The following is a 12,546-nucleotide window of genomic DNA, read 5'->3' on the forward strand; positions in this document are numbered from 1 at the left end:
CGTCTCTTGCTGAAGACTGATTGTCTGGGGCCTGTGATGGAATGCTTCTCAACTAAGATGCACAAGAACTTCATTAATGCGGTTTCAGAGGATCACTTTGTGCTCCCCTCTGCACAGCAAACACCAGACTAGGGAGAGAATCTGCAAAACAAGTGGACTATAAAACTACTGAGATCTACGAACCCACGCCATCCCTCATTGACATAAACTTGTAGTCCAAGGATAATTTCTCTCAACCGGGTGGTTACAGCAGAAGCACTTCTTTACGTGAAAGGAAAAAAATTTTTTGGCAGGAGTGAGGGATGTATTTCCAACCCAAGCACTATGTGATAGCAAATCTATGGTAAAATTTGTATCTGGTATGTGGCTATTTTTTTGGAATCTGCCATTAACACCCCCCCCCCCCTTTTTTTAAGTGACAAGCTTCCTATCCTCCCTTCCAATTACATTTGTGTAAAAATGGCACCCATGACCTCACTGTCTCAAAACAAATGGGCATGGCAGGGGGAACAAAAGTCTCCATTGTTCTCTGCGATTCTCCTTGAAGAGGCAAACACCAAGTAACCACAACAAAATGATCCCTCTGGAGCACCGTCTACATGGAGACCAGGAATGACAACAATCAACGAGTCCTTCAGTGAATACCTGTAGACGCTTTCGGTCGGCTGCTGGGAAGACGGAATCCCTTACCTGGCTCGTTCCCGTACGTCTATCCCAACAAACTGTGACACACTGAGATGTTAAAGCTGTCAACTTTTCTTTGTAAATGTTTCTACCCAGGAAGACAGTATTTCACCCACCAAGAAGCCTTCTGAGCGCATTCCTCCGAAGCAGCAGAAGCGGGAAGGTTTGCAGGAAATACAACAATGGGTATGCCTCCAGTAATATTTTATTCCTTTCTCCTTTATCTACAGTTATTTTTCATATTGTACAGTCTATTGAATTAGGTTCAGTGCCTGTCTCGGCCAAAATAATGCAACTTCAGTAAACCAAAAAAACCAAAAAACCAAAAACCAAAAAAACCCCTCTGGATTGCTTACCTTTGATACGCCTGAGGAGAGGCAGGGGGTGTATTGAACACGTGTGAGTATGGGTGGTAAGGTGTCTTTTTCAAAGCCTGAATTAGATTTTGTCTATACTCTGGGTCTATGCACCACAAGGACCCTTTCCCAATGCTCTGCAAAGAAAATGAAAACATAAAAATGATTAATAGAAGAAACACCCAGGATTCGGCAGCAAGTAGATGAATCGCAATTACCACAGTTACTTATTTTTAAGAGCCTCTCGCTTATTTTTTGGCATTTGCTAGCCAGAAATACGGAATGTCGTCCCCTGACAATGCAGCACCATAAAACGCACTTCAGCCTTACCTGGATTAAGTCTGACAGACGAAATGAACATGTTATTACCAGGTGGTGCTGATACAATAATATTGTAATTTTCCCACCCTGCCGGCCCCCAAACTCAGACTCCTTTATTATTTCTCAGTGTCAACTCTGAAGGACGTGTGTATTCTCTTCTAGAAAATGAGTTTTAGATTTGTCAGATTTCAAATGTGGAAAGCAAAGGAGGGCTGGGTACCTCAAAACTCCCATCTCCGCTGTAAAAAAAAATGCGAGGGTTATGTTTTTGAGCCATATTATTTCGGTACCACTTCACAAAAAAAAAACAGAAAAGGAATCGAGTTGTTTTTTTCCTACTTACAAAAGAATGACATTTAAGCTTCCAATGGAATTCTGTAATTACCTTCCCCAAGAAACAAAAGAACTCAGGCAGCAGCAGTTAAACCTAAGCCAGAAGCCAGTAGCTATTTTCCGGATGCCTCAGTTCATAGACCTAAAGGAGTCGAATCTTTAGAAGTCCAACTTTAGAATGCAAATTTTCTAAAACTGGTTCCATGGAAAGACTCGCTCTGAGGCCCGCTTTCGGTCTGTGGACAGCATTTTTATTAAGAAAGAAAAGTCAAGTCCATCCTGAGAGGCCCACTGAACTGGCAGTGTGCCGACAGGCAGTCACTACTCCAACTGTATGCTTTCAAAAGTGACCGAATGTACCCAAGCGGTTTGATAAGGTCGTTTGTAAATATTTACTGATTTGGAGAGAAAAGAAGTCAAATTACATAAACCCGCGCCCACCCCATGCTTGCAGCCAAGGGACTGACTCTCTTATTTTCAGAACTATTGTACTACAGGAACATTCAGAAAGCAAACAATAAAGCTGTTTAACTATTAGAGGGGGGAAAATCTCCAAGAAAATCCCTTACAAGGAAAACAAAAATTAAGTTATTCCTAAAAACCTTTTTTTTTCCTAATTTTTTTTTTTTAATTTATTTTTGAGACAGAGAGAGAAAGAGCATGAGCAGGGAAGGGACAGAGAAAGAGAGGGAGACACAGAAGCCGAAGCAGGCTCCAGGCTCCGAGCTGTCAGCACAGAACCCGACACGGGGCTTGAACGCATGAACCGTGAGGTCGTGACCTGAGCCAAAGTCGGATGCCCAACCGACTGAGCCCCCCAGGCGCCCCTATTCCTAAAATCTTTAAAGAGGCTTTTAAAAATTTATATTTCAGTCATGAGTTCAGCAAGTAGTTTACTCACAAACTTATTCGCAGAACCCATTAGAATTCTTTACTATCACAACATCAGTGAGCAGTGGATCTGGAATTAACTCTTTCTGGTGCCTTATGAACAGAGAATTGCTCAAAGCCAAGAAGAGAAGGAGGGCTGGAGCCTCTGGTCACCCCACCCTCCACGCCCAGGGTGCAGGCCTGAGCCCAAACACGGGTCCCGGTCAGGCCGACCAGCCTAAGCTGAACACCAACGTTCCAGTTTCACCATCTGGAGGTCTAAAGACATGAAAAATGTCAACTTTGAAAAATCCAACGTCCTTAAGTGGCCTTTCCTTTCATGTGTACATTTTCAAACCCGGAACAGTTTAGGGGCATGGATGAGACTTTCCCGGTAAAGCAGGCAGGCCACCAAATGAGCTGCCAGGTTGGAAAAGAGATGCAAAGCACTCTTTCTAGAAGAGGGAGGGGCAGACCGGTAACTACCAAATTTGGATGACGTGAAACAAACCAAAAGCTAGTAACTCCTGGGCAGATGGGGGTCCTGGCCTGATTCCATTGGAGCCCCATGCAGTGAGCCCTGCAAGGCCCCTAACCAGCAACCGGGGGAGGCCAGGACCCTCGTGCAACCCAAACATTTCTGCAACGAGATCATCTCCGTTCTGGGAACCAAACTGCTTTTGTTTTCATCAAGGTGGCTCTCAGGGTGGGGCCGTCTATTCTTACAGGGAATAAAATTATGACAAAGAAATGAAGGACAACTGGCCCTCTTGGGCAAATAACAATAAGCCAAGAATGTGGTTTCTCCTAACCCTGACCTAAGTTATCTTTTTTATTACACTACATTACTATTTACCAACTACAGGGAAAAAACCCACAGGTGCCGGGAAGGGGGAGGTTGCAAGGTAAGTGATCCAGGTGCAAGAAGCAGGGGGAGGTACAGTCAGAACTAGGAATTCTGGGGCCAGAGAGACGCTTCCTGTGTGGTCCTGGGAAAATCAGGGTCCCCAGAAAGTCTCGGCTTCCTCCTTGGCAAAACAAAGACCCCCTCCGCCAGGGATGGGTGTGAGGGCCAGCAATGGCATGATGTAAACACCTGTAACAGGTGCCTGGAGGTACTCAATAATGGTGGATGACGTCACGAACGTCTCCTTTCTGACAGAATAAAGGGAGCGAGGCTGGCTCTCCAATGCCTTTTGCTAAATCAAATCTGATTTTCCCAAAGCCGACCCTCATAAAAGCAGCACCAAGTTCCAAGTGGCAGTGGGAGGAGCCGCCAGCAGATTCACTGTTGGTCCGGGCTCAGCAAACCCACCCTGAAGAGCTCTTCTGCTTTCTACGATGCTCCCTTTATTTCCATCCGTGCCCCCACCTGCCTTCTATGCACCACCTGTTCTATGTACTCGCTACCGTAACTCCTCCCATGCTCAGAAAGCCAATTCTGACTCACAGGAGCCTAGCTGCTAGAAGTTTTCTTTTACCCGGGTCTTAAGGGGTGACCACCAAGCCCAGGCTTAATTTCAAGCTGGTCGGCACATATTTGCAACGTTTATTCACTGCAGACGGTTGCCCAGGATTTGGGTCATAATGATTCCTCCCTCGATCAGTTCTGCATTTCACTGGGAGAGAGACGTGGGATGGCTGATTGGTTTTCACAGACCAGACGTGAATGTCAGTATCTCGTACTTAGAATTTCCAAAGGGAGAAAAACAAACAACAAAAAAAGCATCTTTGGGACACACCCATGGGGACACTCATCTGTCTACTCCAATGACTGTAGAGCTCGAAAGGAACAGAAAGTGTCTGGCATTGCATCTCGTGCAAATATCCTCCTTGGTCTCACGTAACAGTTCAGAAGAGTAAAAAGGGTGACTTGAAAAAAATTTTAATGGAAATATGCACACAGAGAAATACTCAAGTTTCTTAGGCCAGGAAAAATTACATTTAATGCCCCTAACAGGGGAAAGGCAGCTGAAATTTGATCATAGCTGTATAATACATTTAGAGTCAGGGCTTTTACAGAAATGTCTGCATCCTCTCTGAAGAATAGGGATTTTTTTTTTTTTTTTTTAATGTGACAACTGTGGGAGCCATGCATCAATTAGGGTTAAGGAATTCTAAATAATAAGAAAGATCTTCATTCAGAGACACATTTTTGTGTATATGCGTTCTTTAAGATGACATTTATATACCTACGTGTATATAGAGAGGAAAATGTCTCCGAATGAAGATCTTTCATACACACACATATATAGCTCGAAAAAAACTAACGTGAAAAAGTAGAGGGAAAAAAAAATAAATTGAGTAAGAAGATATGGATGAGGCCAAGTTTTGTTTTTTAATTAAAAAGCACCTGGAGAATAATAGACATCTCCCTGTTAGCAATAAAAAACACATCAGTACCCAAGAAGAAAAAAAAGACAAGAGCCTGTATTGTAGAAAGAACTGATTAGTTAGAAAGGTTAAAAAAGAGAGAGAGAGAGATAAGAACAACAACTAAATTAAGTCTTAAATCTAACTTCTAAAGATAACATTTTCTCCGAGATGTCTCCAGCAGCTCATGAATCTGTCCCCCGCCCCCATCCCCACCCACCCCCGCTACAGTAATTTGGACCCGCACACAGCACTTGTCTGTCTGTCTGCCTTACATACGGGTCTTCATCTGTGGGCTCTGCACTAGGTTGTGAATCCCTGAGGGTAAGTACCAAATTTTAAAGATTATTTTCAAACTGTGGGCTGTCACATTAATGGGTCCTGAAATCGACGTAACAGGTCACCACCAGCATTGTGTTAATGGAACAGAACAGAACCAAACAGATCAGACTAGAAAACATGTGTAGTAAAGTGGTATTTTGTGAAATGGGCATGTCTCTATGCATGGAGCATAAGAGATCACAAGGTAACATACACTTCTTACTTGGATTCTGGGTCCAAGAAGTATGGTCAACACTGGTCTAGGACAACAATTCCCCCCCCTTCCCCCCCCCCCCCCCCGCGCGCCCCTGCCCCCTTCTCATTATTTCTGAGGGATAAAGCCCGTTTCCAGCAGTAATGCAGGACTCTCACATGACAGCCAATGCAGAGGAGAGGAGCCGTCCTTGGGAAAGGGAGATCATAAGGCGGGAGCCATGTCAATTTGGAGCAGGGAGCTGGACAGGTGTTCTTGGTGCATTTGAAATGATTCTTCTTGATGTTTCTCATACGCCATTTCCGAGGGTGTTTCCACCGCCACCTACCCTTGTTCATTCCCTCCTCCATACGGCACCCACTCCACGCCAGGTGCCATGGGGGTCACACTAGTGACTACACACAATGCAAAAAGGTGCTACTCTCTTGAAGCTTGGATTCAAGTACGACAGCAAGTAAGTAAGTGAAGAGATAAATAGGCAAGATCATACAGACAGACCGTAATGCCTGCCGTGAAGGAAATAATGAGCAATGGGTTCGAAGACTGGAACTTGCCGCCATAGGAAGAATAAATGGGTTGGAAGGTCTGTTAGGAGCTGATGCCACAGCCTGGGCCTGAAGTGGCCGGGTGGCAGCAGAGGAGGAGGAGGAAGAAGGACAGCTTCAGGATGTATTCTGGAGAACCACCTGGTCCTGGCAATGGATTAGAAGTGGCAGGTAAAGAAGAAAGAAGAAGAATGGTTCAGTTTGTGCAACGAATTGGGTCAAAGATTGGGAGGGGGGAAATCTGGTGCTCATCTGAACATATAACTTTTGACCTGCCTATGAATTAAGAACAGCTGATCGCGGTACTTGAATGACGTTGCTGGACACCCATTACCTCTCTTCCCTCTGTTGTAGACCCACTGACCATCCCCACCCCACCCCCCCACCCCCCGTTTATAGCAAAAGCTCAGTGATGTAGAAAGGTAGATCTATGGTGGGCTGCCTTTCAAGGTTTAACATCAACTGATTTTCTACAGCTGATTCTTCTACAGCAGGGGCCGGTCAGAGGAAATGTGTTAGTCGTTGCAGGCCACGTGGTCTCTGTTGCAACTACTCTGCCGTTGTCCAACAAAAGCAACCACAGACTGTGGCAACCGCAGATGTGGCTGTGCTTCCGTAAGACTTGATTTATAAAAACACAACCCGCCGTTGCCCCTGTCCCACCGCTCCTATACTCGAACCCAGGGCTCAGACTCTAAACTCCTGTAGCTGTGGGAACCGAACACCAGGTGAGGAGTCTTCAGGGGCTAGGAGAGGTGGGCTGGTGCTGTGGGATTGGGGAGGGGGAAGTCAAGTGCTCGAAGGCAGGAAAGGGGGTCACGCGGAGGGGGCGGGGAGGAGGAGGCGCAGATGGGCTAAGTCAGCCTGTCGTGACACGAATACAACTCGTTGAGCCGGCACAGCTCAGCTCCCTCTGATTCTCTGGGTCTCAGTTTCTCCTCTTTAAAGTAGATGGTCAGACTCAATCATCCCACAGGCTCATACCCTTATGCTGTGAGAATGTGTTGCTACAGTCTCGTTAGTGGACACGGGCCTTCATCTCTCTGTCTCCTTCCTGGCGTTTTACTCACTTGTAGCTTTTATAAACGGGGAGCCCCCAGAGTTGACGTTTGTCACCCAGTTGCCATTCTAACCCAACATGAACAAAGTTGTCCTGGGATCTGGAAGGCGGGCTTAAAAATCGTCTGGAAACAGCTCCTGCTGTAGCCTCCCCAGAGCTGGTCCCAGGGCACAAGAATGTTTCCACCCCTCACCTCCCCACCCCTGCCACTCCTCCTCTACTCTGGAGCTGACTCCTGTGCAGGCTCCTCGGGGACAGGCTGGTATAAAGAAGGGAGAGAAAGGAGGGAGAGGCTAGTGGAGGGGCCAGCAGGTGCTGCTACTCTCCTGGTTGCAAGTTCCCTCCTTCCCCACAAAAGCCATCCTCGGCCCCTAGACAAGGCTGAATCCAGACTTGAACAGGTCACAAACCCGGCCCAACTTCCCTGGGCCTAATCAAAGAATTCCCCTTGGGCCCTTGGCTCTCATTCTGAAGCAGGTCATTTGACACTTGGGATCATGACACACCATGACATAAAGGCAGGGTCCACTTTTTAGGGTGCAGGACCCCCCCCCCCCGCCAGAGGAAGACAAACAATAAACAACTCTGAAAGACTGCGTAAGCTAACCCAAGGGCTACAGGACAACAGAGGAGAAAGAGGAGCCCCCCACACACAGTCCTAGGTCAGCCCCTCCCGCAGACCCACTCAAGTGCACAACACACACACACACACACACACACACACACACACACACACACAGTCCTCGACCAGCCCCTCCTGCAGACCCACTCAATGCTCACACCCCCTGTGCAGGGCAGCCCCCCAGCAGAACACGCAGCCTCAGAGACGGTTCTCACCTTCCCACCAAGCCCCCTACACAGTCTCTCTCCCTTGCGTTCGCACTTCCTGGGCCTGTCGAGATGGTGAAAGACAAATACGCCCATGTGCCCGTGAGAGGGGCCAGAAGCAATGCCAGGGCTTTCCTGGGGAGCATTCCAGAATGCATCCCACACGTGGCTCCGAATCAACTGAGGGATTGAACCTATACGGTTCTTGTCTACACTGCTACCCTGCTGTGTTACTGGATATAAACCACTTGTCCTCTCGGACTGGCAGCTTTTTCACCTCCACATTAGAGGTAATACTATCTTCTCCGAGTCACGTTGGGCCTAAATGTGGTCATGCGTAGAATGTACCTAACACTGTACCCAGTGCTTAAAAGCCAGTTAATCAATTCAATTCTCCTCTCTGTCAAAGGAAGTCACGGGAGAAGCCGGGTGATACTAAAAAAAGAGACAGAGAGAGAACAGAGAAAAGTTATGCTAACAGATGACCATGACCTCGTACCCCAGCAAAATGCTTGGCAAATGAGTGATTCGTAGAGGCCCTTTTTGTTCTAAAATTCCGTCGTTTATAATCTAAAGACATCAAGGGGGGTTTTTAAATTTTAAAATACGAAGCAAATGATCTGAGGAACTAGCCCAGTACATGAAAGAGAGAGGCAGAAAGAGAAAGAACAAAACTAATCACGGAGAATTTTTATCCAGAGAGATGGCTGTTCATTTCCCACAACAAAACAGATCACTGCTCCAGAAGAAAGATTTTTTTTTTTAAACGTTTATTTATTTTTGAGACAGAGAGAGACAGAGCATGAACGGGGGAGGGGCAGAGAGGGAGGCACAGAATCCGAAGCAGGCTCCAGGCTCTGAGCCATCAGCACAGAGCCCGACGCGGGGCTCGAACTCACAGAGCACGAGATCATGACCCGAGCACGAGATCGTGACCTGAGCCACCCAGGCGCCCCAGGAAGAAAGATTTTAAAAAGAGAAGTCACATCAGACACTTGGATCTCCCTAACAACTTTGCAGCATTGTCCTGGTTTAAATGCCCCACTGCGTTCTCCCCTCTCCCTCTCTCTCTCCCCCCCAAAGGAAGAGGGATGAAAAAAGAGAAATTACACCCCTGGTCCAGACAGAAGTTTCTCTCAACCCACCCCCTGTGCCTCAGTCCTGCTCCACCCCAGGGTGGGGGGGGAGCCCCTGCAGGCAGGGAGGGCAGACCCCGAGGCTTCGAGGACCATGCCAGCCTACTGGCATCAGGAGCTGGAAACAGAGCCGCTGATGGTCACAGCCACCGAACAACGTGTCCTCTATGGAAGTCTCCCCCACTCCTGCAGCCGTCTTGCTATTATTTTACAGACGTGCTCCAAAAGCTACAAAGATGGAATCATGACAAAGAGGTCACTTGTGCAATACGCAGATACAGGAGCTGTGTGATGGTTGTTAAGGCCCCACGGCTCTGTCGGGAGCACGCTTCGGCCACCTCGGAACACCCCCTTCCTTCGTGAGCATACACGGGCACGGGGGCGAGGGAACACAAGAAGGGACAGGTGGGCAAGGACCATTTTCAGACACATGGGAAATGTTTCGTCTGCAGTGGAGACGCTGGGCAGGCTCCGTGAATCGATCATTTCCTTGCATTAACACCTAAATAGAACCAAAAGAAACCCAACATGTGCCTTAAAACCAAATTAATCTCTAGGAAAAGCCAGGTGTGGGGAAGTGGGCGGGACCTGTGGAAGGAAGGCAGTCGGTTCACTAGAGGTTAGGAGGGCTTTGGTGTCATTTGCTCGGTCACTTGCTATCTGGGGGAGCGGCTTTCTTCTCTTGCCCTCCACCACCCATCAGTGCAGGTCAACTGGGGCGGGCTGAGGGCGAGCCCGAAGCACGCAACTCATGCAGGCTGCTGGAGCTGGGAAGTGGGTTGAAATGAGCTCTCTCTCGCACTGTCTACACTACTGCTTCCCGACTGCCAAAGGCAGGCGACGAGAGCTCAGTGCACCAACATCAATAACAAAATGATCAACAAACATCCAAAATATGTTTTCTGATAAATACTGTCAAACTCCACTTCCTTGGAGCTTCTAACAAGGAAAAGGGAACACGCACACCCACACAGACACACACGTGTACCCCCTCCTACTCCACATCGGAAGGCCAAAGCATTGGCATCTGTAAGATCACTGCTTTTATACAATTAAACCTTGGGTTCTTCCAAATTAGTTTTGCCAATCTGCCGTTTGGGAACCGTCCGCAAATAAGGGTTAAAGATTCTCCCCTATCTGAAGGACAGCATTACCTGGGCAGGCTGAGAAGGAAAACAGACACACAGAGAGGTTTAAAAAACTTTCAAACACTTGCAAAACAAAAGGGAAGTGTAAGAAGCTGGTTGTTTTATACACTTCTAATAATAGGCCACAGCACTTCAAAGAGCTGAATTCAAATGAATTCAAGATATTGTGTGACATCAATATATTATGTGGCCACACACACACACACACACACAAAGTATATAGATAGATAAGAAAATTCTTCATGACCACGTAACTGCTAACAACTTTATTAGAGCAATGAGGATATGCAAATGTAGCAGGTTTTATTTGTCACCTGATATAGAACAAGAGTGAACAGTGATGTGATAGAATTGTCCAAGATGTGGATATACTCCTTTTTACAATTTTTTAAATAACAGCTGTTTGTATCGTACCCACAATCTTAAAATAAAAATTGCATAAGCAAATTATAAAGAGGACACATGGGGGGCGCCTGGGTGGCTCAGTCGGTTGAGCACCCGACTTCGGCTCAGGTCATGATCTCACGGTCCGTGAGTTCGAAGCCCCGCGTCAGGCTCTGTGCTTATGGCTCAGAGCCTGGAGCCTGTTTCAGATTCTGTGTCTCCCTCTCTCTCTGACCCTCCCCCATTCATGCTCTGTCTCTCTCTGTCTCAAAAATAAATAAACGTTAAAAAAATTTAAAAATAAATAAATAAAATAAACATCTGACATTTGTCATGTAGCCAAGTATATATATTTATCGAGGAAGGTGACAGATGCTGCTGCTCCTGTGCTGGCGATAATGACGATTACAGTGCACACAACAATGGCAATGGCACTCTTACACCTTGATGAACTCTTTTTTTATGCTTGGTTGTTTTATTATATAAAAAAAATTTGGGGGGTGGGGAGCGCCTGGGTCGCCCTTGGCTCAGTCGGTTGAGCGTCCGACTTCGGCTCAGGTCATGATCTCACAGTCCATGAGTTTGAGCCCCGTGTCAGGCTCTGTGCTGACAGCTCAGAGCCTACAGCCTGCTTTGGATTCTGTGTCTCCCTCTCTCTCTGACCCTCCCCCGCTCATGCTCTGTGTGTGTGTCTCTCTCTGTCAAAAATAAACAAACATTAAAAAAATAAAGAGGATACATGGTAGAACAAAAGACACGTTAGATTGCCTTTTCATGCTTTTTAAAAATTTTTTTCAGTTTCTTTATTTTGAGAGACAACACGTGTGCAAGTTGGGGAGGGGCAGAGGGAAAGAGAGACAGAATCCCAAGCATTCTCCTCATCATCACTGCAGAGCCCGACGTGGGGCTCTAACTCAGGAACTGTGAGATCACAACCTGAGCCAAGATAAAGAGTCAGAGACTGTGCTGCCCACGCGCCCCCAGGCTTGGTTTTTTTTTAAGTTGACAAGGCAAACTAACTTAAAGCTAATAGGTATGAAGGGAGGTAAATGTACCATTTACGGCATTGACAGAAACAGAAACTCAGTTATTTGAGAAGTTCAAACCCCAGGAAGGGACTTTTATAAACAGATCATATGAAGGGTAGAGGCGAACAGATGACAGCCAGCTCTAGTTCTGGATTGAACTTGCACTCTTTCCAGAACCTCTTTCTTTTTTTTAAAAAAAATTTTATATACCTTTAAATGTTTATTTTTTATAGGCAGAAAGAGCACCAGGGGGGAAGGAGTAGAGAGAGACAGACAAACAGAATCTGAAGCAGGCTCCAGGCTCTGAGCTGTCAGCACAGAGCCCGACACGGGGCTCGAACTCACAAACTGTGAGCCGAAGTCAGACGCTTAACCGACGGAGCCACCCAAGCACCCCAGTACCTCTACTTTCTTTAAAGAGATTCAGACGCTGCAAAATGATAAGTAACGCAGTCATCTTTTATGGAGGGTAATAAAGGCACATGTGGGCCTGACACACACAGACATCCACGGCCGGGTTACATCTGGCGACCTCGTGCCACTTTATCTTCTGGTCGCCAGTAGTTACTCATCTATTTTTAAATGTTCCGATATGATCTTATCTAACTGGCACACATCATTTGATCACCTTATTTCCATAACTAAAAGTTGTTGAATGTACCTGGCCAGGTAGAAGTTACAGGGTGTGTGTGTGTGTGTGTGTGTGTGTGTGTGTGTGCGTGTGTACTGGGTTGGAACTTAATAGTTATGGCATTGTATTTTGCAAAAAAAAAAAAAAATCGTATAAACCCTCTCTCTCGGGAAAACATGCACACAGGGTTGTAGGTGTGTTTATATGTTTGCTTTGTCAGGGATGGCCACTGGCCACGGTTCCAACCAGTCACCGCTCTCTCTCATTCATGGTCCACAAGGGGCCTTTGCTGGGTTCCTAGGCTGGGAATCCAG

At 46.7% G+C, this 12,546-nt stretch overlaps 1 protein-coding gene across 6 annotated transcripts in view; it reads right to left on the reverse strand.

The window, feature by feature from the left end:
* FOXN3 (forkhead box N3) overlaps positions 1–12,546 on the reverse strand; it is a 396,278-nt gene that overhangs the window by 170,149 nt on the left and 213,583 nt on the right. For all 6 annotated transcript variants that reach the window (XM_060620512.3, XM_060620513.3, XM_060620508.3 and 3 more), the window contains one exon: positions 1,041–1,177. In XM_060620512.3, the coding sequence (XP_060476495.1) occupies positions 1,041–1,177 (137 nt within the window). The remainder of the gene's footprint in view (positions 1–1,040; positions 1,178–12,546) is intronic.

Source organism: Panthera onca, chromosome B3, assembly GCF_046562875.1.
Source record: "Panthera onca isolate mPanOnc1 chromosome B3, mPanOnc1 haplotype 2, whole genome shotgun sequence".
NCBI classification, from domain to species: Eukaryota; Metazoa; Chordata; class Mammalia; order Carnivora; family Felidae; genus Panthera; species Panthera onca.